General features: G+C 32.3%; 2 protein-coding genes and 2 long non-coding RNA genes across 7 annotated transcripts; 2 read left to right on the forward strand and 2 right to left on the reverse strand.

Moving 5' to 3' along the window:
* Positions 1–306: 306 nt before the first annotated feature.
* Positions 307–8004, forward strand: LOC103487628 (long-chain-alcohol oxidase FAO4A). Its single transcript, XM_008446016.3, has 4 exons — positions 307–679; positions 2033–2302; positions 5320–6460; positions 7191–8004. Exons 1-4 carry the CDS (start codon positions 326–328, stop codon positions 7889–7891), a joined length of 2466 nt encoding a protein of 821 aa, XP_008444238.2. The 5' UTR covers positions 307–325; the 3' UTR covers positions 7892–8004.
* On the reverse strand, positions 5098–12648 carry LOC127150259 (uncharacterized). 4 transcript variants are annotated; one of them, XR_007822463.1, is made up of 5 exons: positions 12507–12648; positions 12216–12394; positions 11855–11955; positions 5737–6421; positions 5098–5400 (listed from the first exon to the last, which is right to left on the reverse strand). It is a non-coding gene; the product is annotated as an uncharacterized LOC127150259 (long non-coding RNA). The 4 variants fall into 4 exon arrangements; XR_007822461.1 differs by having other exon boundaries at positions 5099–5400; positions 11851–11955; XR_007822460.1 differs by having other exon boundaries at positions 5135–5400; positions 11851–11939.
* Positions 12271–14475, forward strand: LOC103487629 (protein MODIFYING WALL LIGNIN-2). The gene is made up of 3 exons (XM_008446018.3): positions 12271–12414; positions 12498–12700; positions 14028–14475. The coding sequence occupies exons 1-3, from the start codon at positions 12307–12309 to the stop codon at positions 14266–14268; spliced, it is 552 nt and encodes a 183-aa protein (XP_008444240.1). The 5' UTR covers positions 12271–12306; the 3' UTR covers positions 14269–14475.
* Positions 14476–15779: 1304 nt separating this feature from the next.
* Positions 15780–21229, reverse strand: LOC103487627 (uncharacterized). The gene is made up of 5 exons (XR_537304.3): positions 21002–21229; positions 20718–20916; positions 19334–19395; positions 17364–17491; positions 15780–15893 (listed from the first exon to the last, which is right to left on the reverse strand). It is a non-coding gene; the product is annotated as an uncharacterized LOC103487627 (long non-coding RNA).
* Between the last annotated feature and the right edge of the window lie 5672 nt (positions 21230–26901).

The raw sequence follows: 26901 nt of genomic DNA on the forward strand, positions 1-26901 counted from the left end.
AATTTTGAGCCAAATAGTTATAGTTTGCAACCCTCCAAAATAATGAACATTAAATCATCATAAGGTGATTAAAGAACTTTTGTCTACAAACGAAATAAATTCGACTACTACTAAAACCCTAAAATATTCAAATGCTACGTTTAACCTAAGAAGCAAAAGAAAAAAAAAGGAAAGTCAAAATTTTGATTCTGGCTTAAAAGCATGCAACGTGTCTTCCTTTAAAAATAATTTTATTTTGTTTATTTAGTAAAAGAAATTGAAAGAATAATAATTAAAAATAAAATAATATATTCCGAGTCCTTCTTTCATTTGAAAAAATTATTCTATGAGCGTACCTGGAAAGCGACGAAACCAAAATATGGGATACTTCTGTGCGGCGGCGAATGGCGGCGGCGGTGACGACGGGGAAACAAATCACCAACCCCACCACCACTGCGTGATAGAGCTCCACGGCGGCGCCGACAGCTTCCACGACGGAGCATCGGTAGAAATTTCACAACATGCAAACTCCAATAATGACTACTACTCCTCCGCCGGCCACCTCTCCGCCGCCGAAATGGAGTCTCTTGCTGCTCTATGCGATACATTTTTGCCGTCCGTGGCTCCAGCCACCGCTGCAGATAGATCCACTGCCGTGTTCTTTGAGACCTCCGCATCTGCTGTCGGAACTCCCGAAAGAGTAAGTTGAAAAATATTATTTTATGGAATAATCTCTATTTTAAAAGAAATATAGTTTGTATGTTGATGCATGCAAGTATATATACAAGTAGGAAAGAAAATTCTTAACCATGGTTAATCATATACATATAAATAAAACTTAGAAGGTTGGATTTGATAACAATTTTTTCTTTGATTTTTTTTCATTTTCAAATTTATGTTTTTCTCAATTTCTTTATTACTAGTTTTTACACATCTCATTTATATAAACATCTTTTTTTCTAAAAAAAAAAATAAATTAATTCTTAGCTAACTGTTTTTTCATTTTTAAAAACTTATTTATTTCCAAATTTTAGTTTGATTTTTTAAAACTAATTTATTTTTAGTCCGTGTTGGATAATATTTCTTGTTTTTGTGTTTTCTAAAATTTTATTCATTATCTCAAAATATGTGAACTACTTTTAGTTAATTTTTTCAAAAGAAACTATATTAACTCTTTTTCTTTTTCTTTCTTTTTATTACGGGAGAAAAGTAATGATTTCCAAATAAATAGTTACATAATTATCTCAAATTTGTACACAATCTGAGTGAGTCTGAGTGAGTTTTAGCTTGAGATCAAAATGAAGTTTAGAGTTGGATTAACATTTTAAATTTGAAGGGTTTATAAATATTTTTTCTATAATTATAAATACATTTTTTAAATATTTAGAAAGTAAATCGAAATATATACTTAAAAAAATTATAGTATAAAAACAAACTTACATCTGTTGTTTTTTTAATTTTTTGAATAAAAAGGTTGAATTTTCAAAAGAATTTTTGTGATTGGACTTGACAGTAATAAATTCTTCCTACCATCTAACTATTGTAGTACCTCAAACAAAAAATTAAAAAAATAATTTTTTTTTTTCTATTTCTCACAAAATGTGGTTCTTCTTCTTTCATTATTCATCAAAACATTCCATAGTCAACACAAAATTCTTACTACCTAATTAGTAAAGAAATAGTCACTTTTCCTAATTTACTTTCTGTTTATATTTTCCTTTTATACTAAGCTATACTTGGGGCAAATTATTTGAAGTCTAAAAGCATTTCGAACCAATTTTATCCCTTGGTTATTAAACAACATGCAAATTCAATATCTAAAGAAAATTATGAGACAAGATATTTTGTAGTGATCTCATTGAATAATTCTTTTCTACTCTCTTGATGTTGAATTAAATGAAAAAAGAAAAAGACCAGCGTTTTAGTAATAGACGTGTTTGATCCCTAAAGTTTTGAAAGGTAAGAATTTAGTCCCTTAATTTTTAAGAAAATGTTTCAAAGAGGTGTTGGAGTAATATTTTGAAGGTAGAACGTAAAATTTTGATGTATGCAGGTGGGAGAGATGATAATGGAAAGGGTTAGACATCCAAAGAAATGGTTAGTTAGGGTTAGTCTATGGATGTTATCAACATGGTATGGGACATACATTCTATGTGGTAATGAAAGCCTTTCAAACCACTTCCCATACTTTAAGAGATTTTCAAAAGTTTCTCAAAAGAAAAGAGAACAAATTGCACTCTCTTGGTCTCTAAGCTATTTTTTTCTACTTAGAATGTTCTTCAGAACCATTAAGATCCTTTGCCTCCTCGCTTTCTTCACACAGGTCAGTTCTTTCTTTTCGTTTTTGGAAATTAATACTTATCGTTTACAATTCATTCAATCGTTTTTAAATATTTTTAACTATAATTCGAACCAATAATGAGAAGACGTAATCCATAAAAGATTTGTTTTGTTGCATCTATCAATCTACCTGCTTAATTGATTTTATCACCAATAAAAAATAAAATTTGTTGTTATCGTAAACATTGTCATTGTCGGCTGTTTTACTTTATTTGAAAACAACTCTTCCGTTTATTTATTCATTTGTGTTTTTGAATTGTTTTTGTGTAGGTTTAGTATTAAATAAATTCTCAACTAGGTCACTCCACTTGTCTTCATAATTCTACACGTTTTCATGAAAAGAAGAAAATATAAATAATATAAATGTGGGGTAGGAAGGCCAGGTTCAAAATCTTCTCCTTAAAGTCAGAATGTTATTTATGTCTTTTAACTCATACTGCTTAATACATTTAGTTTTGGACGTTTTATTAACTTTTTTTTCTTTTTCTTTTTCTTTTTCTTTCTTTTATAATTATTTTAATTCGAAAAACGAAGTTACGAAGATAACCTAGATTTGTATTAAGGAAAGTGACTGTCTATCTAATATTTTAACATTCAAGATCGTCTTGTAAAATTAGTTAAGTTTGCATGTAAGCTATCCACAATTCTCAAAGCGATTAAAAGAAAAATGACGATTTGAGTATTTAATTTCTTATCTTAAAACTTGATTTATTTCGGTTTAATTTCAATCTTTGTAGCCTTTTATTTACAAATTTTGAAAATGTGTTAGATTTTGATTAAAAGAAAATTTTAACTTGAAATTGGGGACATCTGAGGTTAGTAAAAAATACACATGTCTTTTTTTAAAAGTAAATAATACTAAATTTAGACATTTTAAAGTGTGTATAACTAAAATAAAATGAATTCAAAAAGTATATAGGAGTTGATATTTAAAACAATATAATCTATTTTATTTATTTTTCAAAATAATGAAAATAAAGACATTTGAACATAGAATTCATGTTAAAGGTCCTACCAATTGAATTGTATCCAACCAACAAATTTAATCCATTAAAGATATAATGATATTTTCAAATATTGAGTTTTATCCATGAAATTCAAGAAAAATCGTCACAGATAGATCCTTGAAGCATAAATAAAATTTGAGCAAATTGTGGAAGTATCAACATCCATTCATTTATTACTTGTTGTTTAGGTAAAAATAATATTCTCACCTCATACTTTGATGTTTGTTTAATATTACTCTCTATACGTAATTATAATTAATACTGATTTTGGAGATGTAACATTTTAAAAAAATTGTAAATATAACAAAAACTTATCAGAAGACTTTTATTGCTGATAAACTTTTTAAGGTTTATTAGTGATAATAGACTCATATTTACAATATAGATTTTGTTGTATTTGTAAATTTTTTGAATATTACTATATATGTACAAATATTTTGAATCTAAGGTTGTTTTCACATATAATAGCATGAATCAAAATATTTACGAATATAACAAAATTTCATTATCTATCTATATGTACAATAGACTATCATCATTGATCACTGTTAGATATTTATCAATGTCTATTATTATTTATTACAAATACTGACATATTTTACTGTATTTATAAATATTTTTATTAGTTTTGTCATTTAAAATGATTACTCATAATTATTTATGGTAAAAATAATAATAGTTTTGAGAGTTTAAATTTAAGATTTATTAAGAATAAATGAAAGTAATTAAAAAAAGTGCACAAAACGAATAGAATGTATAAGGGTAATAGATATCAAATTTTGCTATATTTTAAAAATATTTTTTTATAGTTTTATCATTTAAAAGAAATTTCTTTTAGATACTAGAATTGAAAAAGTTCAAAATACAGAAAATAAAATAATTAACAAAAAGTAATACATTGAGGAGGAGGAGGAGGAGGAGAAGGAGGCATGAAATTATGAATGAAAAGGATAGTAAAGTAAAAGTATAAAAGAAATGGGTCCACCTTGTCTATATAATTGATAGTTGTAGATGAAAGGTTTCAGCCTTTCTGATTATTAACAACTGACAATCTGAAGCAAATAAATGGTCCATAATGTTTAATTCCTCAACCACAATTTGTCACTTTCATTTCTCACTCTTATTTATTGAATGATTTTTCTTTTACAAGGTTGACTTCTCTGTAATCTATCGTTTTTATCAAAATATTCATGCATTTTTTTTTATTACTAGAAAATAAACTTGTTAGTCGTCTTGATAAACTTAGTTACGAGAATTTAAGATAATGTTTGGTAACCATTTAAGTCTGAGTTGAATAACTAGTAGTCAAATTATAAGACATGTTTTAGAAATTAAAAAAGAATTTAAAACTTGTTTTCCTTTTCAAAGTTTGACTCAGAATTTCATTTTCATTTTACTTGAAAAAATTAAGAATATAATTAATTTTATAAATAAAAACAAAAAATTAAATGATTATTTAAATTTTTCTTTTTTGTTTAAATTTTCAAAGCTTGTTTTGGTTTTTTAAAACATTGTTTCAACATGTGCACATGTATGTGTGTATATATAATAATTGTTTTTTAAATTGTCGCTCGGGAGTAAAGAAATCAAAAGATTGTTATATTATATCTAGGTTAAATAACAAATATACTTCATGAACTCCGAGGTTTTTATTCATTTACTATCTAAACTTTTAAAAGTGTAGATTTAGTTTCTGGACTTTGAACCGTATAAAATTAGAGCTACTAGACACAAAATTAAGAGTTCATAGTTAGATTAGACATAAAATTCCAATTTATATCAGATAGATCAATTGTCTTTAAAAAAAAATTAAATTTGTGAAAGACTTATTAGACCCAGAATCGAAAGTTTATGAACTTTTAAAAGTTTAATGGTCAAATAGACACGAACTTTAAAGTTTAGAAATTAAATAGGGTGTAGGTAACATGTTCAAAGAGTTTAAAAAGAGTTTAATTACCCTCTAATAAAACCTCTTGCTCTGCCACTGGATCAGGTTGATGAGGAGATGAACAACATATCATGGAAAGCAATCGACTACCCAGGAAGTGACCCCCAATTCAAACCTCCATCAAACCTAAAAGAAAAAGACAGTAAATCAAGAGAAGTTGATGAGGAAGGTGATGAAGAAGAAGAAGAAGCAGAAGAGCTTTATGGGCCTCTTTTCAAAGGCATTGTCAATCTACAACACCAACAACAGATACAAGTAGCTGTAGGAGCACTTAGAAAATTTGGATTTCCAGTCACTCTTCTTTCCCCAACCACCAAGCCTCCCAACCCTTCAATGATAATCAAGTGCGATGCAGTGGTGGTCGGGTCCGGGTCAGGCGGCGGAGTGGTAGCTGGGGTGCTGGCTAATGCAGGATACAAAGTGCTTGTATTAGAGAAAGGAAGCTATTGTGCTAGAACAAACCTGTCACTCCTAGAAGGGCCAGCCATGGAAGAAATGTATCAATCAAGTGGTTTAGTGGCAACTGATAATATGAATGTGCTTATACTTGCAGGCTCTACTGTTGGTGGAGGGTCAACAGTAAATTGGTCAGCTTCAATTAAAACACCAAGTCATGTAACTAAAGAATGGTCAGATGAGTATGAATTGGAGTTGTTTAGAAGCAATTTATACAAAGAAGCAATTGATGTAGTGTGTAAGAAAATGGGAGTTCAATCAGAAATTGACAATGAAGGGTTTAACAATGCAGTTTTAAGAAAAGGGTGTGAGGAATTGGGTGGTCATGCTATCAATATTCCTAGAAACTCAACTTCTGATCATTACTGTGGTTGGTGCTGTCTCGGCTGCAGGGATGGGAGAAAGAAGGGGACTGCAGAGACATGGCTTGTGGACTTGGTAAGGTCGGGAAATGGCGTTATACTTCCAGGCTGCGAAGCCATTAAAATCAGACAGGAGAAGAAACACGGGAGAGAACGCAAGATGGCGAAAGGCGTTGCGTTTGAATTCTGGTGTGGATCAGCAGCCAAACAGATGTGCTTGGTTGAGTCCAAGGTGACTATAGTAGCATGTGGGGCTCTTAATACTCCTCCATTGTTGAAAAGAAGTGGGTTGAGAAACCCAAATATTGGAAAAAACTTGCATCTTCATCCTGTAACAATGGCATGGGGTTATTTCCCTGCAGAAACTGGTATGTGATAACTCAAATAATATCATATTTCTACTAAAAAGGAAACACAGCACATACGACTTACAATAGCATATCACCAACAATATTTGGGTAGCTCACTCCAACCAAAGGATTTTAGAAAAGGAAGAGTTTGTCATGTGACAAACTGTGGTTAGATGACCGAGTGGGCTACAAAAAGAAGGATGCCAAGTGCCATGTCTTTTTCGAAAAAAGTGGAAGAAATTCAGTAAGATGCTTCTCTAAAAGCACTGTAGTTTTGCTTTGTTTTTAGAAGTAGAAGTAATCAGATCTTAGCCAAATAAAACTCTTTTTACCATTTTTCAAAACTTCAACCAAACACTGTCCAGTGGTGTTTGAAAAAGGAAAATACACTTTTAGCCATCCATACCATATGCATTTAAAAGGATTCAACTGTAGGTTATTAATAGTTGTACACACAACTACTATAGTTGGCACTCCAAACATGGAGTGGGCTATGATAACCCACCCCATCAACTTCTAGTTGGTACCACAAATGGCCCTTGAGTTCTTATCAAGATTTCAAACAGTTTTTTTTTTCTTTTTTTTTTAATTTTCAGAACTCTGACATTGGTTTTGAAAATATGGTAAGAAAGTAGATAAAAAGAAAAAAAAAATAAAGAAATTGATATATATAAGTAGTGTTATAAGCTTAATTTTCAAGAACCAAATAATTATCAAATGGGTCCTTAATTACATTCTTTCTTTACAGATAAATCATGGCCAGAGAAAGACAAGAAAAGCTATGAAGGAGGGATAATGACAGCCATGTGTAACATAGGGCCGGAACCTAATCAAGAACCTGGATATGGAGGAGCAGTAATCCAGACACCAGCATTACACCCAGGACTCTTCTCAATCTTAATGCCATGGGTCTCTGGAACAAATATCAAACAAAGGATGTGCAAATTTTCAAGAACAGCCCATGTATTTGTATTGGCAAGAGACAAAGGGTCAGGAACAGTGAAATCTCCAAGCTCACTAAGCTACAAAATGGATAATGTGGATGAACAGAATCTACAGAAAGGATTGGAAAAGGCTTTGAAGATTTTGGCAGCAGCTGGAGCAGTGGAAATAGGAACTCATCATAATAAAGGGAGAAGCATAAATGTGAAGAAAGTGAGTTATAGAGAGTATGAAAAGTTTGTGAAAGAGGAAAGTTCAAGGCCATTGAAGGATTTGTTGACACCAATCTGCTCAGCTCATCAAATGGGGAGTTGCAGAATGGGAAGTGGAGCTAAGGATTCTGTGGTGAATCAGAGAGGGGAGACATGGGAAGTGGAAGGCCTTTTCATTGCTGATTCCAGTGTTTTTCCAACTGCTTTGGGAGTTAATCCAATGGTTACAGTTCAAGCTATTGCTTATTGTACTGCACAATCTGTTCTTGAAACTCTTAAGAGGAAGAGAAATTGATGTAAATTAGAGGAGAAAACCTATGAACTCGACGTCATATGTCTTTTCTATCTTTTTTCTCATGTTGGCAAAATAGCATGGCTTTTTGTAATAAAGGAAATGTTTGGAGCTCATTTCTTTAGGAACTTTTATGTTTTTTATGTATATGCAGAAAATAATATAAATAATAATGCACTAATCCGATGTTATAATACTAAATTTACATTCATCTATCAACTTAACCTTTTGGTCAATCGATAATTATCGATAATTTAACATGGTACAGAGCAAGTGATCCAAGAGGTTAAGTGTTCAAGTCTCCTGGAAAGTGTTAGAGGAGAAAATATTAAATTTACACTCCATCAACTTAAGTTTTTGAATCAATAGATAATGATACATTATATCATATAGGGTTGAACTTAAAAATAAGATAAGGTTTATACAAACAAATAATCTAAGAAATCAATAGGACATGGTACAACTCTGTCTTTTCATAATACAATCTACTTACAATATAGAGATAATGAATCGCATCACTCATCAAAAATTGAAAGGAAGGAATTGAATCAGAAATCATTCTCCTTCATGTTAATTGTTAGTACTGATGTTTACAATAAGTCATGGATGATTAGTGGTCCATACTAATTTTGTTTTTCTTTTATAGAAACAACTACTTTCATTGAAAAAAAAATGGAAAAGTACGAGGACATGCAAAAAGTCTTCAAAATCAACTTCCAAAGGAACACATGAAATCTAGTCCAAGACCAAACCTCATTATGATCCCTTTACCTACCACGAAATACCAAATCATTCCTCTCCTCCCAAACATCCCAAATCACTACACACATCTCAGCAAGCCACAAAAACCTTCCTTTCTCTCTAAAGGGTGGATGGAGAAGGAACTTCTCGATTGTCCCACGAATGCAGTATGCCTGCAAAGCTAACACCAAACTTCCACAAGAAAGAGCACCACACAGCCCACACATACTGGCACTCCCAGAAAAGATAATCAAGGTCTTCCACCTTCCAACATAGCAAACAACAAAAATGTTCCACAAGCAAACCTCCTAAAAAGCCTATCAACAGTTAACACGACCAAGCAAGACTTGTCGGATAAAGAACTTAACTTTCTTAGGAACTTTAATCCTCCAAACCACATAAAAAATAGATTCCATAGGGGGTGAGAGATCTAATAACAAACAAAACAAGGATTTACCCGTAAAACCCTGAATTGGGTTAATCCCATACCAATTTGGTAAGTCTCTTGTATTAAATTTTTTGAGTGTAACATTCTCTATGTTCTAATCTTAATTCATTGACGTAGGACAAGTACAAGAAAGCATCCCCACTAGCATAAAGAATGAGAAAAGGATGTCTGGACACATTAAATACATACAAATCCATACGTGAAAGCAACAAGTAGTTCTCTTTTAGGCTATCAACTTTTAATTTCAAAGATGTAAAAAAAGGGTTATTAAGCGTCTATCTGAAAGTCCTTAATAACGGTAATTGGGAATGTTTGAGGCATCGAGTTGATAAAGTTTGTGTAAAACCTGCATTTTGAAGTAAAGAGATTGTGAGGAAGAAAGCTGTAAAAATTTCTGAAGTATAAGTTCTACGCGTTTTGAAGTGAAGGAGGTTATAAAATAACTAAGCAAAAGAATGATGCGTTTTGAGGAAGGAGCATGCGTTTTGGCTAGGCGACGCAAGGAAGGGAACTACGTGTTATAAAACTAGGTGAGGTGCTAAGACAAGTAAACGCGAGAAGGAAAGTTTAGTAAGCATTTTGAGTTAGGTGAGGAAGAGCAAGAAATTAGCTGGGAAGGGAAGGCGGCAGCAAACACTTAACCAATTTATAAGAAGACAAGTTTAAGTTAAGCATGTGTAGAGGAAATATTAAACCTACACATGTAAGGCACTAAGTTAGGAGTTGGCATGCTAAGATGAGTTTAAGGGTGACTAATCCAATTTAGGATTAGTATAAGTGGGCCTTGAGAGTTTAAAGGAAGTTATAAGAAATTCGAAGTGTTGAAACTCTGCCAAAGGAGCATCAAACAAGGAGAAAAAGAAGGAATTAAGAAGGGGTTTGGAGGGGACATTTTAGCTTTGTGAGTGACCCTTCCAATAAAAGAATAGAGATTTCTAAAGCTTTACTTTCAAAGTCATGTTATGTTATGTACAATATAAGCATGTGTAACTTGTTTACGATTTGTAAGAGAAGCATGACTCTCTGAAAGTATGTTTCCAAGTTAAAGTTTTCATTATATGTGCTTGAATTTTGATTGTATGTGAGTAAACTATTAGCTTTATTCCTATCATGAGCTGGCTATTATGTGCACATAAGAGTCAAGGCAACCATGTGTTGAGTGGTCCGCATGGTGAAAAGGTGGTCGGATGCGTTAAGAGGTTTGCATTGGAACTGACCGCCTAAGCAATTGGAATTGAACGCGAATTCTCCAGGGATACTGGTGGTGAAATGAGTCATCTTAGGAGTCTTTGCATGGGGAAGGTTCAATGTCCAGACAAAAGTAATAAGTAAAGGCTAATGAGGTTTTTATTGTTTTTCAGCATGTATGCATTGTGAAGTTGATCTTATAAAATGAATTTATGAATGTACTTGTTTTCCCCAAAGGTTTTTCCTAAAATGTCATTTACCAAGTGTTAGGCTTACGTTTTAAGTTCCCTTTCCCCAGGTAAGCAAAGCGAGAAGGCGAATTGTCTCACTCTGAGAGCGGAGAAAGACAAGAGGTTTCTCCACAGGATATTGCTTTACGTATTCAGAACACGCTCCGTTGCATGTCGATTGTAATTTCTACTGAAAGAAAGGAAGGTAGCATACATTACTCAGTAGCCGTCAATACGGTTGGAAGGTATACTTCCGTTAGTTTGATCCAAAACAAAGGTTCAAAGCATATTTCAAGGTTCAAAGCATATTGAACCGCTTCCTTGTTACATTGTGCCAAGCTATAAGAGCTGTACAAGGCGTTGGAGTTTAAGTTTAGAAGTTTTAAGTACTTAAAGCTTTTCCTTGTAATTGTTCTAAGCTTGATCTTGAGGGAATAAAGTTGTTCAGTTTTCTCAAGTTACTAGTGCTGAGTTTTCATATTGCATAACATGTTTAATTTAAGAAGAAGCTTAAGTTTTAAGGACTAGACGTCCCGATGAATCTTTTAAGTTTAAGTTAAAGTCAAAATTTAAGACCAAGCGTTCTAACATTTCGTTTAAAGGCATTGGAGTTGCCTAAGTCGCGTTCACGTTCGGAACGCGAGTTAAAATGCACAAACTCAATAATGAACATTAAGAAATCGGTGGGCCAAATACACCGTTAGAAAGTCATTCTAAACATGTTGTAAACTGGAGTGGGAAAGGAGAGGAGGAGGAAGGTGAGGCATCTTTGAGAAACTTTATATAAGAATTGAAACTTTTGAAGTTGAAGCTTCTTATTTTATTTGAGCATCTGATGTCAAAGGCTTTCATTTATTCCATTATCCCATGAAAACCCATTTATTTAAAGTCATAAGTCAGCTGGGTCCCACAAAACATAGCTCCCTTCTACAACAGGTCAGGTCAACTCTTTATCTCTCTCTCCCCTTCCTTTTCTATTGGCTTTTCATATGTGGAATTTCTACCTTTTCTCTCTCTTCCTATTTTTATATGAAAAATAGAAAAATATTTATTGCTATCATAGTACAAAATACCTTCATTCGATTACTTGACACATCATTACGTAATTTATTAATTTATTAAATATTTTTCTAGTGGATCTCACACAATTCTTAATAGCAATTTGGGTGACCAACAATAAATGGAGGTAGTATAAAAGAATTTCCTACTTTAGTATTAGAAACTTCCTCCAAAAACTGTATCCATCTTTCATTTAGCCCAACCACCACTCAATGATGTTGTGCCACGTCGCATAATATTTTTAATGATTTTTTTATATTTTCTTTTGTGAAGAAAAGAAAGGGGGGAGTATGCACCTACTCATTTCCCCTTTTTATATTGGCTTCTCGTATGGTGGAATTTCAATCCCCTTCCTGTGTTTGATAAGCTTCAGGTAAACCGGTATCTGGGAAAGGGCGTACCTTTGAAAGTTGAATAAATTATTGTAAAATATCCTGACTCGAAACATAAACATAACTTAGCTAGTTAAACATATTATTTAGATAAGATCATATATTCAAATTCTCGCTCTTTATCTAAACAGTTATTTTATAATTTAAAAAGAAAAGAATTGTAAATTGCAATCTGTCTCTCTCTCTCTGTATGTAATTGACTAGTGATGAAGATGAAGTCTAAAATTTCACAAGTCAAGAGAGAAAATGATGAATTTTCCACCACTAACCTCCAAGATTCATTCCTTTTCTTCCAAAACCATGATTTAAACTCCCCACTTCTTCTTCTCTTCCTTCGATCTTCTTCTTCTTCAAGCCGCCATGGAAAAGCCCTCTTCTTCTAGCTTTGTAATAAGCTTTTCCATTGTTGCCATCCTCACACTCGCCTCTTTCGCATCATGTTTGGCGGCTGAATTCAACAGAACAAAAGTAAGTTTCTTTCAGTTTTATTTATCTTTTCTCATTTGTAAGTCTTAATTAGAATTCCTTCAAGAAATTGGAATCTGGTGTAGAAAGAGGACCTGAAATTGAATGGCAAGTTCTGCTTTCTGCCTGAAAGTGAAGCATTCAAATTGGGAATTGGAGGTTTGGTTTGTTTGATAATGGCTCAGATCATCGGAAGTACCTTAATCTACCATAGCTATTGGCCTAAAGAGCATAGAAAAAGTTGCAGTGTCAAAAAACCTCTGCTTTCCATTGCCCTACTCATCTCTTGGTCGGTAATTCTTTCTTCATACTATTCTTCTTTACCTTTTTCTTCGATGTATTTCTCACTATATATTACATGGTGGGGAAAATCAAACTGATCTCGAAATTGAAAATCAATATCAAAATTGATGAGATATAGTCTAGGTCAGAGTTGAATTAATTTTTTAAGAGTTTTCTTGATATTCAAATATTGTAGGGTGAAAAGAATATATATGTGTGATTTGTTATTAATTCCACATACATACTTTAGTAAACTTTATTTATTTGGTCTAATTTTTAAAAGTGACTATCAAGTTATTAGGTAGAAGTTTGAATTTTATGTTTAATAACCTTTTAATTTTGTGTCTGGATGAGTTTTCAAAATTGATTTATGGATGAGTTTTCAAAATTGATTTAAGAGTCTAAGAGTTAAGATTTTTAATTTTAAAAATTTAATCTATTTGATAACTATTTGTATTTTTTCCTTTAAATTTTGAGAATAAAATCTATGAGCACTCATTTCACCTCCTCTAAGATGTTAATCCAAAACCTTTTAAAACTAAAAAAAAAGTTTTTAAAAAGTTGTTTTGTTTTTAAAATTTAAAAAAACAAATTAAGCAAATAGGCTTGATTTTTATTTTATTGTTTTATTTTTTTATTGCAAAATCAAGATTTTTTGAATTGGCATTAAAAAAATAATATATCAAAAGAACGTGGCCAGCTTGAGGTGGTTCGGATTCCTATACATAGGATCCATGATCTACTAAATTACAAAATATATTTTTAGTACAATAGAAAAAGATGATATTGTAATTTCTTTTTGGAAAAAAAATGACAGTTATTTTAAAAACTTATCCTGTGACTAATAACGATTCTTTTGATGGTTGTTAAAAGTAAACCCTAAAATTCATATAATTTAATCATTTAAGCAAAAGGAATCTTTCAACTTCCACCCAATTTCCTTTTTAAAGGTTGTCTCTTTTTTAAAATAGTATAATATAATAACTTTTCCAATTATTATCAATAAAAATGTAAAAGAAAAAAAATCAAAGATCCAAAATTATACTTAAGTTGAATGCATACTATCCTATCATTTTCTTATGTAGTTTGGTGTTAGAGATGATTGTTTCATGTCAATATAGCAATAATTTTCTCACTTTATTTGACTTGAACATTGCGATAAAACATAGTCATCTTATTAGAACTACGTGACATTCATGATCTCTAACACCACGGTAGATAGGAATGATGTTAAATTTGCATGAGTGAGGGACTAAATTAAAACATGAATTATATTTGAATTGAAAATAATAAAGATTAGAAAAGAGAGGCTAAAAGGGTAAATGAAATACCAGGGTTAGTTTCGTAATTGCGGTGATAATGATGAGTGGAGCAACCAGCATGAGCAGGAGACAAGAGTATGCGAGGGGATGGGTGGAAGGAGAATGCTATTTGGTCAAAGACGGAATCTTTGTCGGCGCCGCCCTTTTGGTTCTCATTAACGGAGGCTCCACCATCGGCTCCGCGGCCATTGGGAGGAGGAGGAGGAACCATGTTGTTAAAGCACCCAATCAAATACACGCTCAAATTGGCTAACAAAAACAAAATTACACGTCATCAATACATTTTATATTTATTTCATTTATGGAATGATGAATAATGAAAAAAAAATGTCACACATTCCCACTTATACTTTTTCGTTTATTTTTCTTCTTCTCCTAATTTGTATAGTGCCCCAACAAAAGAAAATACTCATACTTTACAATCTTTCACCTCAAAATTAGAATCTATCATTATTCATAATATTGAGATCTTGTTCTCTTTCGTGTAAGTGTATTTAATTCAGTGCACTTTTTATTTGATATTTGTAGTATTTTTATTTTTATTTTTATAATTATAAAAAAATATGGCTGAAATGCATAAGGAAAAAACAAATAAAAATTATCGATTTGGTTTTTTTTATTTGGGCATAGCTTCAACTCGGTCCATGGCTTAAAAATTTTCATTTTAGTCCACCACATGGGAGATTGTTACAATTTGGTTGTATTTTAAATTTTCAATTTGAGCCTTAAATAATTTTGTTGAGCTTTAATATTCATCTTTAATTGTATTTTTATTGCTGGAAAAACCTACCTATTTTCCTTTTATATTCTATCCAAGTTTTTAGCATAAAATAACCGACTAGCAAAGTTGAAACACATTTAATAGGGATAAATATAATATATGATGTTTGACTAATCTATGGGATTAAATTGAAAATTTTAAAATGATAGGGACCAAATTGGAACATACTCCAAACCATAAAGAAAATTTTGGACTTCTAAAACCATAAAAGATAACATATATCCATCCAACCCATTGGGGCCAAACTAAAAATTTTAACCAAAAAGTCTGAAAAACAACGCATCATAAAATTTATTATTAAAACGATAACATTGTAATTTTTAGGGAAGAAAATAAACTTTTGTTCTGTAAGTTTTAGGGAAGAAAATAAACTTTTGTTCCTTTAGGCTTTGCTTCTTGTTTCAATTTGGTTCTTAAGTTTCAAAACGTTATATTTTTATTTATTAGGTTTTCAGTTTGATTTCAATTTAGTTTCCAAATTCTAAAATGTTGCAGTTTTACCTTTAAAGTTTGAAGTTTGTTTCAATTTGTCCCATAGATTTTAAGATTTCACTTTTATCCTAATTTTTCACAAAATGCTCACTTTAGTTGATGGGTATTGATTAATTAAAACTAATTATGAAGTAAAATCTTAAAAACTAGTTTTAATAGTTTTTGGAAATAGTGAAACTTAATTAATTATAATTCTTTTAAATTAATTAATGACATATATTAATACTCAACCTGGAAAGTAAGTGTTTGGAAAAAAAAATCAAAGTTAAAAGTGTAAATCTTGAAACCTAAGTATCAAATTAAAACAAAGCTTAAATTTAATAGTAAAATTGAATCTTTAAAAACTTGGAGACTAAATTGAAACCAATTTTAGAACTAAAAGTGTTACCACTAGATCGAAGCTAGACCCACAGACTACAAAAGGAGAAGATAATTCTCCCTAATTTTTAAGTTCCCATAAATATGTGAATGTTGGAATAAAAGATTTTGTCCATCACTAAAGAGAAGAGAGTGATATGTTGACAAAGAGAATAGGGCGCACCAGTTTGAAAATTCAGTGGCAAGTTGCAAGTAGATACTAGATAAGAATCCTTAAAGTTGCAAGCCTGCCACATGACCAGAGTGTATCATATTCAAATATGTAAAAATAAAATTAAACCACAATTTCTATTACTTTAATAAGCACGCAAGGAAAAGGAAAGTGAATTCAAACTGGAAAGTTGTCTAGTCAGAAAAATTCTGGTCACAGCTTTCCATGGACATGGGTAAAAAAATAGGTTGGTGGTTCATAAATTCTACCTAAAAATGTATGGAATAAAAAAGTCCTCCACAAAAACAGAAAAGTTTTCATAGATATACATAAAAATCTGCATTCAAGATGCAACTGGTGAAAGAATAGAATGGAAAAGGAATTGGATGTTGAAGAAATTGGCACAGAATGAATGGCAGAAAGAAACTTTCGTTAACAACGTACGGAGATGAACAATTTTGAGAGTAGTTATTTACTCTCGCAGCAAAACACACTCGATCAGTTTTCACTCTAAGTGTGGCTAACTCTCTTGCTTTTCTTTCTTTCTTTGCTTTCTTTATCAACAAGGACACCAAACAACTCCTATTTATGGACATTTTAGAATATAAGTCATGATCGATATTTCTATGAAGCTTATCCCTACCCAAAGGAATTTTCAACATAGAGCAAAACCTATCCTAGATCTTTTCTTTGGTATATTTATTTACAATCTTCCAGATGAAACTAGAGATGTCTAATATTTATACTTAAAGTTATTTATGTATATACTTTAAGAAGGTTTTAGAATAGGTAGTGTTGTTTCTAGTTCCACATGAGCGAGGTCTTCCCTGACTCTAACGGCGGGGTTGTATCGGCAGCTTCCAAATTTTTGAAGATAAGTGTGGAGGTAGTGGCTCTGCTGAGGCTTTGGCTCTATTATTTGGGCTTCAATTGGCGGGTGAATGGGCTTTTCAAATATTTTTTTGGTGGAATCCGATTCTCAAATTTTGGTTAAAGCTCCTCATGAAAATGCAATGGGTCACTCTCAACTTAAGATTATCTTGCAATAAATAAAGGAAAAGATGATCCAAACAAATATTTTGGGTCTTCTCTTTATTTCTCGTGTTTGTAATCGAATGGGGTGGCTCATAGGTTAGCTGAGTGAGTTATTTCCAATGTTGAGGGAAGTTTATGGGCGTGAATGCTTGCCCTCATGGCATCCATTATGATGCTTAATCTTGTACTCGCTAGGAGTGTTTTTCTGGTTTCCATGTCAACAAAAAAATGGACATGTGCACACTGCATATATCAATCATATTCAGTGAAAAGTCAATACTTAGCTGAAAAAAAATAAACAACTTTGTCACTTGGCACCAAATGATCGAGCACAAGATTATGCTACAAAAATGGTCGCAGCTAAGTAATACTGGACAAAAAATTAGGAATGGTATGCTCTCTTTCAAGAATTACAGAAAATTGGATGAGGCTACAAAACGAAAACTAGGAGAAGAAATCAATTAACACCAACAAAAACCATGAAATGTATGATATTCTTCGTAAGTCATACCTGAGGAGTTAGCACTAGATATATCATATATCTCCCAATGTCTCTTTTTCTCCCTCGTGACAAAACCAATTGCATTTTTCCTGTACCCTCCGAAAGAAGGTTTCCCTTGGACTTCTCAATATTTAAATCTGAAAAAAAGGCATGATCCTAACATTCATCCTACCAAGATTGAAATGTGTAGACTCCAATAATTCACAAATATATGAAGAGACATACTCTAGCAGGCTGGCATACCAATTACCATAGCTCAGATTTTCCAAAAGTAAAACATGAGGTACCCAAAACTTGCATTACCTTAACCCAAAGGCACCAACTTTCACACAACTGTTTGAAAGTTATTCAATGAGTGTCTTAATTGACCACGACAAATGCTAACTCGTTTTACCTTTTTTTTTCTCACTCAATATCACATTACTAACAATCATGTTCACCAACTATTAAACCATCCCTTTAAGCCTACTAGTGTGACAACAAATTTATAAACATAATCCTAATAAACCCTCATGAGTTTGCTTTTGGTTTCATCTAAAAGATCTCGTACCAAGTTGAATTGGCTTATATATCCATGATGATCCCTTTTTTCAACACATATTAGCATCCATGCAAGCACTGTTGCAAGACCAAGTAAAAATAAACCATGTAGAATTCATGAACACTAAAGAAAAGAAATCAGTTTCCAATGTTCGATTCAAAATGATTCAAACGAAATGTGAGCTATATAAAATGCACACGACAAATAGATGTAACATTTTTGTAAATTGGACAAATGTTGCAAAAATATCTAAAATAATGTGCATGCCTCCATAAAAGAATATGAATATAATAAGACTGAGAATGTCAAAGTTTCACAAAAATTAAGTAGCAACTAGTTCAATGTTTTCATGTTCCTGCTAATTCATAATTGTTTTCAAAGATTAGACTCCCGGAGGCTTTGAGAATTTTAAAACAATTAAATAGTAATCTAGTTAAAAGATAATCTATACCGGTGCTACACTATTGTTTTCAAAGATTTGATTCCCATGCCCTCTTTTCTCTCTCAATGATTTTACCAGAATAAATTTAACATCAGCTCTCCCAATCTTCTTTTTCTATAAGTAGAAATGCAGACATCTTGTGAGTTGTGATTATATTAATTTGATTGACAAAAAGGTCGGAGACTTTTGGGAAAAACCTCTGACTTCTGTGGCAGGAATAAAAAGAGAAAATATATATATATAGAAATACAAGAATTAACGTGGAAAAACTCTAAACTAGAGAGAAAACCACAAGATCATAAAAATCCATGATGTGAAAAATTATTACAACCACGTAGAAATCTCTTCTTGATCTCAAAGACAAAATCACTTTCTCAAATATTTTGACTACCCACACTCTTTTCCCTCTCTCAAACTATAGAATACAAGAAGAGATTTAACTAGAGTTAGCACACCTAAGCTTAAAGTGTTTCTAACTGAGACAACTCGAAACCAAAGGCATAGGCTCCTTTTATAGTGTTTAAAGTCCATCACTTTCTTCAATATCTCCGATGGAGGACAATTGCACTCCTAATATTTTTGCCAAAACCCAATAGACCACCGTAAATATCAAAAGCACAAATCCAAAAACAGAAAATTGACTGCCAACATCAAATGTTTAGAAAGAAGAATCTAAAATAATATAGAGAGAAAGGAAACACTATAAAGTGAAGCTATGCTTCACCTGCTGATATGGTTGCATATAAGAAAGAATCAGGCCAGTTTAGAGTGTATTTCGATGGTAAGCCTCAGGGCATTTTACATAATGTTAAAGACCAGGAAAAAAAATTAAACTCGTAGAAACTAATAAAATAAAAAAGAGAAGAAAATAACAACAACAAACAAATGGATTATATCTAGTTTGTCATCACATCTGAGCTTCTTTGGTTAGTGAAGTTAATAACAGGAATGTTATGAAAATGTTATAGACATTATAGCTAAGACTAAGAAAATTACCCTTGGGTTAACTTGCTTTGCTTCCACGGTCATCACTTGCATTGTTCTCCACAACTCTGGACCTATAAAGTTGAGGAATACGAAAAATAATTCTTATATCATATATTTTTGTTTATCAAATAAGAACTTTAAAGACATTCAAATAGTACATTTCATGTTTCATACAGCAAAAGATTGTATGATTTTTAATTAATCCAAGTTGATTAAAGGGTTTTGTTATCAAATAAGGAAATCACGAATGTCTTGAGCGGCAACCTCCTAAAATCTTGATAACTTGAGACCGTGGTTGATTTATCAGGTTTCTATTCTCTCCCTCGCCTCGAGAATAAATACAAATAAAAATAGAATTCCTTCAATGGATAAAATCCAAGAAATTTCTTAGAAAGAAATATGAACTATCAAACATAAATTCACATCTTCCTAAATGGCAACAAAAACAAAATAACCAAAAATATAACTATATAAACCTCATAGGAACTGAAATTTTTAAGATGATTCGTCACAAATAACACAAATGATACACAGAGAGTCCCAACAACCACAAAGACAACATGTTAAGTACAAACAACAAACTGAGAGAATAACATAAAGAGTTTGATAACCCAGTTTGATTATATATCACCTAGGTCTTAGGTAGTCTGCCCACGAAAGATAAACTCACTAATATAAAAAAGTCAAATGTTTACGGCATTATACTTATCTGTAAAGTAACCATAACTATAGTGACACATGCAAAGCCTAATTTAGTTGATCACCTAAGGTTATCCTAGGTGCGAGACTCATTCTCAATAGAACTTAGACTCCCCTAAGCATGCTTATATTAGTGATCACTTAAGCTCCCTTAAGTGTGAGACTCCCCCCCACTGCGACTTCATCTACCTTCCTTCAAATGAAAACCTTTTCATTTGATAAACTTGGGCTCCCCTAAGTTTGAGAACTATTCTCAAACAGTGGTGCCTTAAGATCCTCTAAAGATGAGAATCCCTTCTCAATCAAACATGTCTTAGCTTCCCTTTAAGGACAAGGATAACTTCTCAAGAACAATTCAAACATTATGAAAAATAATAACACAAGCCACTAAGTACAAACTATATTTCTTGTTTCTCGAACTCTAAAAACACATAGAGGTTTATTTTTCTGCCACACAAGGCTATATTATCTCTCTTATGACACAAATGTAGCTACCCTAGCAAGACACGGTAGACTTTGCTATATTTACGATGTTTTAAAAATGTAGTTGTACACTTTGGTATTCCTACCGTTGCCATCCATTACAACTACCCTTTTGCATAATCAACATTCTGTGAGATATATTCTAAGACAGCCACCAAATGCTCTTAAACAAATATAGCCAATTCATAACTCCAACAGAGAATATACGAACCCAAGTTCTTGATGGGCAATCACAATAGCGGGTTGGTCCATAGAAAAGCACGGAGGACACTATTCAACCAACAATAGAACATAAAATCAATATCTATGATCAAAAAGAGATGTCGATGATACGTAGACTAGCAGTCTCGAGGGCGCTGTGAGGAACCAAACCAACCCACTTCATCACATTTTTCACTGGCTTCGGCCGACTGTGGATCGAAAAAATGGACGGTGAGATGACACAACAAATTCTGAGAAACAAGTGAAACGAAAGCAAGGAAGAGGGAACCGTACCATGCATCTTCACCCATGGCTGAGAACTCTGCTACAATGGCGCCAATTTTGTTTAGCCGAAATTTGAAGAAGAATAAAGGAAGAAGAAGAAGAAGAAGAAGATGATGATGATGATGATGATGGAACTCCGACGAGAGAGAGAGGATTTTGGACTGTTTTTTGTGGCCGTGAATAGAGAAATCAGATGAAGTTAGAGTATCCGTTTTAGTGAATGCATTTTCAGAGGTCGTTGATATCAACTCCATTTTCTTGTATAGCAAGTTGAATTTGAGTAAAAATATTTATAAAATATCCCTAATCATAAAACCTTTCTTTTATATATTTTTAGCAGTTTTATTCTTTATTATAATTTTTTTAATTAGTAAATAAAATTATATGATAATATTTGATTAGGCAGTTTGAAATGTAGGTAAGATCACGATAAATTTAATATACATTCAAATGCTTCACCCCTTCGACCTTATTAGAAGTTAGTAATAAAACCGTCTCCCAATCACTCTATAACCCTAAATTTAAGTTTCAGTCATTACTTTGTCCAAGTTCTTTTCTTGAATTAAAATTTGACTGAGTTATCATGTTCTGGTTGCAAATAAAATCTTGAAATAATCATTCTATTAAGCATTTTAAACTTTGATTTAACAAAATTGACGATTATGAGTCAATGCATAGATTGACTTTCAAAAATAAATTTTTGGTCTAAATTGATTTATATTATAAAAATCTATGGATTTAATTGATACAATTATAAGTTTTACTCAATATATTTTTAGATAAAATGTAATGGTAAATTGATACATATACAAAACATAAATATTTAAATTCATATAATTATTAGTTTATTGTAAAATTGATATGACCATTTAAAGTCTATGGGTATTAATTGATTTACACCTTGAACTATGAAGAGTGTATCAATTTAAAGCTAAACTAATAATTATATGTAATTAAATCATAAACTTCGAGTTTATAGCAACTTAAACTCCAATCTAATAGTTGTACAAATTAAAATATTGAACTTTTACAAATATTTATGAACATAAATAATTATATCAATTTAAACTCTCAACTGTTATAAATGTATCCAAATAAAACAAAGTTTAAATTGATACGATTAAGGGTGTACGTGGATTGGGTTGAGGAGGGTTACTTTTTTTTGGACATTTTCAAATACAGCAAAATCTATCAAATTTTCTACTGTCGATATTTAAATTTTTTTTGCTACACTTTGTAAATAATTTCAATTTTTTGCTTTTCATAAGATTCCTCCAATTTTTTCTTTTTAATGTTAAATACTGTCACTTGATCGATGACATGTGATTAATAACTAAAAGCTCTTTAAATTCAAATATAAAATGCCAATATTTATGATATTTGATACAAGCACTAAGTAAACACAAATATCATGACAAATTTAAAAGAAAAATATTAAAAATTCACAAATTAATCAATAAAAAATAGTCAAACTTTAAATTATATATATTCAAGTTGTGTTAGGCCAACCTATTTTATTATTTTAGCCAACCCACGACCCAACTTGACCCAAAAATAAAAAAATGTTAACACAACCAATTCTTACTTTTTGAGTTGGATAGTCTAGGTTGTTCGAATTGCCAGGTTATTGAACATCCCTAAATACGATCATGTAAATTCAGGTTTTAATTGATACACTAATAAAAGTGTGTTTAGGGAGGGAAAGAGTTATGGGGGAAAAAGATTATGATAGTCCTAGTGTTATGATAGTCCTAGTGTTATGATAATATGTATTTGGGGAAGGGTTATTATTGGTAGTGTTATTGTAATATGTGTTTGGGGGAAGGAATGTGAAAGGTGGTGTTATGATACTATGTGTTTAGGAGAGGGATTATTATAGTAGTGTTATAATAACATGTGTTTGGGGGAAGGATTATTATTGTAGTATTATTATAATATGTGTTTGGGGGAATGATTATTATTGTAGTATTATTATAAGATGTGTTTGGAGGAAAAGTTATGAGTGTAGTATTATGATAATACTTGTTTGGGACAAGGATTACGTTAATTGGATTTAGAATATATTTTTTTTAAATAATGAATATTAATATAAGAGATTAAAAATTATAATATAATTTTTTTGTAAATTATCAATATTGATTTATTTATTAGAATAACCCAAAATATATTTTACATACGTTTTAAAACATTTTTCTGATGTACCCTGTGAGTAACAAAATATTTGTTTTCTAAACCGTTATCATAAGTCCATTTAAATTTTTTTTATTCTCTAATGTTCTGTCTGCAAAATTAACGCATAAATCTGTAATTCCATTAGCGCATTTAAACAAATTATTTCCACGTGTACGTAATTGAGAAATAGTCTTTCAATAGAACTTCAACGAAAAGAGTACATTCATACGATAGTACAACAATATGATACCATTACATAGGAAAGCGAAATGAAAATACAAACCATAAAGTTTGAACACGAATAGAAGTTCGTACGATAATAGGATAAAACACGTAATAAGAACATATAGTCGAAGTCAGAAAAGCCACTAATACAAATACAACAAACAAACTGGTCATCGGTTTTCTTAAAGAATGATGCTGCAGTACAGGTACTTCATATTGTCGGGAATGTCAAGGAAAGCTTTCATGTCATCCATGTTACGCATCAGTATACGCATTAAGCGATACCTATCCATCAATGTCAGCTCGAGGATGGCCTCCAACTGTTGGACGACCTCTTGACGTGTTTGGCTTGTGTCTTAACATTGTAGGACAAGCCAATCAGCAATGCAGTTAAGTTGTTCGTTTCCAAACTCAATCGCAGTGCGAATTACTTCCCCACTGTCTGAGGCCTGTCCTCTACGTTTCCGCTTAGACCCACTCGAAACATACCTACTCTTACTTACCCGAACGGTTCTTGTTCCCATCAATTCATCAGGTGACATGTTCAATCCCTGACTATACATTGGCTGAAAATCCATATCCGACGCAGCGTTAGCGGCAAATGCCTCGTACCTAGCAGGATCGTTTAACCCAATGTTCGCAAAAGTCTCAACTTGGGCTCCCATTGCACGATCTTTGCCAAACACGTACGACAGTTCATCGTAGTGGGGAAACAACTTAGTAAGGAGGCCCTTAGTTGCTGGATGACTCTGTACAAGTGCAATAATAAATGGTTAGTCTTTTTTTTAAAATATAGTACAATAATTATTAAAATGACTAATAACGCACTTTGACCCAATCGTTGAACACTTTTTTCTCTATGACGATGCACTTTTGTTTATCGTTCCACCTAAACCCACTGCAGGTCGGGCCACGCATCTCCGCTAGTGTATGGAACATTATCTTCAACAATTTTATTCGGCTATCGATCGTTGAAGCATGGACGTTACAACCTGGGATCTTGAAGGTCATCATTCTCACCAGCTGATTTAGGTACCCGGGGAGAAAGGTCCCATTGTTGGACCTCCACCCACCAACATTTACTAACTCGACGAGGCCTACCTCTTCCTCTTTAGTCCAAGTGTGCTTAGGTAGTCTCGATGTACTTGCCATGCTATAAATCAAACGCAAAAATATGGTGTCATTAATTTCCCTACGATTACAGTACAAATACATATTACATTCATCTCCTACTGAAAAACAGTTTGTCATTCATTTACTTGCATAATCAATACACTCGAAAAAAATATATTCCAAAAACTATGACAAAATAAGACCCAATGCAATCACTACTTAAGTATGAAAATCAACGCTGAACATTCAATTGTTTTACTGGTTACGCAACTCCCAGTTACTAAACATTTCTTCTACAAGCTTGTCCCTCAACTGACTCCACTCATTGGAGGTCTCTATGTAATGTATGTCATCGTCGGCAGTAGTGGTGTGGGTGGAACTAACCTCATCTATGTCGTCTGCTATATCATAGTTTGTCATCTCCCTATTGATAAGGTTGTGAAGTAGACAACATGCGAGTATTGTGCGACATTGGACTTCTACAGGGTAGTATGACTTTCCTCGCAGTATCACCCATGACTCTTCAAGACACTGAAGGCTCTTTCGATTACATTACGCGCAGACAAATGCTTCATATTGAAGAACTTTTTTGACGTTGAAGGTGCATTTTCAACGCCACGCCATTCTTGCAAGTGGTAGCGTTGGCATCTGTAGGGTGCCAAAAAACCCTCTGCATTTAGGTACCCGACATCAACCAGGTAGTAATAGCCTGTGATCACATTGCACGACTAAAATACCGTAGCTGTTAATTGTTAAATTGCATTTATACGTACAATGCCGTAGGTAGTTATCCTTGGACACTTTCAGGCATTAGGTCTTGAAATGGCATCACGAAGGATACGTGAGTCTGCAGCTGATCCTTCCCAACCGGCAAGTACGTAAACAAAATCTTCTTTCGTGTCACACACGCCAAGGACATTTGTGGTCACCTCTCCCTTGTTGTTCTATACCTAGGCCGCTCACTTTCTAGAACATTGACTTTGATATACATGTCATCTAATGCACCAAGATAATTCTGATGATTAATGATAAGATCTTAAGTCGACTGGTTGGAATATGTAGTTTGAGAAAATAACGAACCTCAAACCACCTCCATCTTTGGTCTGTGCAACCGCTCGGTACTAGTTGTGGTTTTTTTCAAGAGCTCGTCATGCAGTCGAATTACTGCCAACAACACCATGTTGAAATGACGGAAAATTATCTCACTCGAATGCATGAACTCTCGTTGAATGACACGGTTTTTCACGTCGTGTGCGAGTATGTGGAGGTACATTGTGACCATCTCTTCAACATCAATGACTTCTGTCGACGGTAATCCAGTAATGGTCCTAAGTAGGTGGCACAAAATGGTGAAACATCTTCGGTCCATTCTCGTACTTTTTCGACACACTAGGTCTGATGCATGAATCATGCGAAAATAGGCTAATTGTCTAATCATATGCCAGTGTCCAACGGGATGTGGGGTATTCTCTTTGTGTCGTTATGTAACAACTCCAACACTAGTAATAACTGACGTTGGGATGTTATTAACGCATTGAGTAGAGACGCAAACTCGTGTTTTTCCATTATAAATTAAATATCGACACCTTATTGGAAAAGAATCTTAACAACGCGTTAAAAACGACTAAGGTTAACCTAATCACATACTATAAATTTGGGTTACGTTTAGAGATTTTGGAAATATGTTAAAATGTAGTTTTAAATTGAAAATATATTCAAAGCCTCATCGCAACTATTTGATTAAAAAAAATCAAAATTCACTATGTTTTTCAAATGCCACGTTTTTTCTAAAAACGAATTAGTTTTTTTTTTAGAAAGTGTAATATATTTTGAGATTCATTTTATATCAAAAAATATATGGCACCTTCTAGTAATTGATCCATACTATTAGGAAAAACAATAGCAGATGTAGTATGTTTCTACACATTTTTCCTACAATTGTAGTCAAAATTGAGTGAGAAATTTTTTTAATGTTATTTGTATTTAAAGTTTTAATAAAATACGAATGCACTCAACTTATGAAAAAGTAAAAAGAGTTATGGATTTGATTGGGTGGAAAAGAATTAAACATATGAAGTAAATCAAATTTGAAAGAATAAACTTGAATAATAATTTAAAATTATATCTAAGTTTAAGAAAATCCATAAATTTAAAACAGGTTTAAATTTTAGCAAAATTAATTTTAAATGAGTGAAAGTTACAATGATTCTCTAAAACGACTACATTGAAATTCCTATGTGTATGTTTTATTATATTTACGTTGCTGAAATTCGTTATTCGTAGGATACATGAACATGTAAATGAAGTGTGATTTATATATTGAAAAAAAATAACGACACCACTAGAAGTTGGAGATATACAATGGTATATATATATATATATATATATATATATATATA

Source organism: Cucumis melo, chromosome 7, assembly GCF_025177605.1.
Source record: "Cucumis melo cultivar AY chromosome 7, USDA_Cmelo_AY_1.0, whole genome shotgun sequence".
Classification (NCBI taxonomy): Eukaryota; Viridiplantae; Streptophyta; class Magnoliopsida; order Cucurbitales; family Cucurbitaceae; genus Cucumis; species Cucumis melo.

Coding starts and splice junctions, on each gene's coding strand:
- LOC103487628 (XM_008446016.3), top strand. CDS start 326: ATGAGCGTACCTGGAAAGCGACGAAACCAAAATATGGGATACTTCTGT. Junction 680..2,032: donor CTGTCGGAACTCCCGAAAGA/GTAAGTTGAAAA, acceptor TGATGTATGCAG/GTGGGAGAGATGATAATGGA. Junction 2,303..5,319: donor TCCTCGCTTTCTTCACACAG/GTCAGTTCTTTC, acceptor CCACTGGATCAG/GTTGATGAGGAGATGAACAA.
- LOC103487629 (XM_008446018.3), top strand. CDS start 12,307: ATGGAAAAGCCCTCTTCTTCTAGCTTTGTAATAAGCTTTTCCATTGTT. Junction 12,415..12,497: donor CTGAATTCAACAGAACAAAA/GTAAGTTTCTTT, acceptor AATCTGGTGTAG/AAAGAGGACCTGAAATTGAA. Junction 12,701..14,027: donor ATTGCCCTACTCATCTCTTG/GTCGGTAATTCT, acceptor ATGAAATACCAG/GGTTAGTTTCGTAATTGCGG.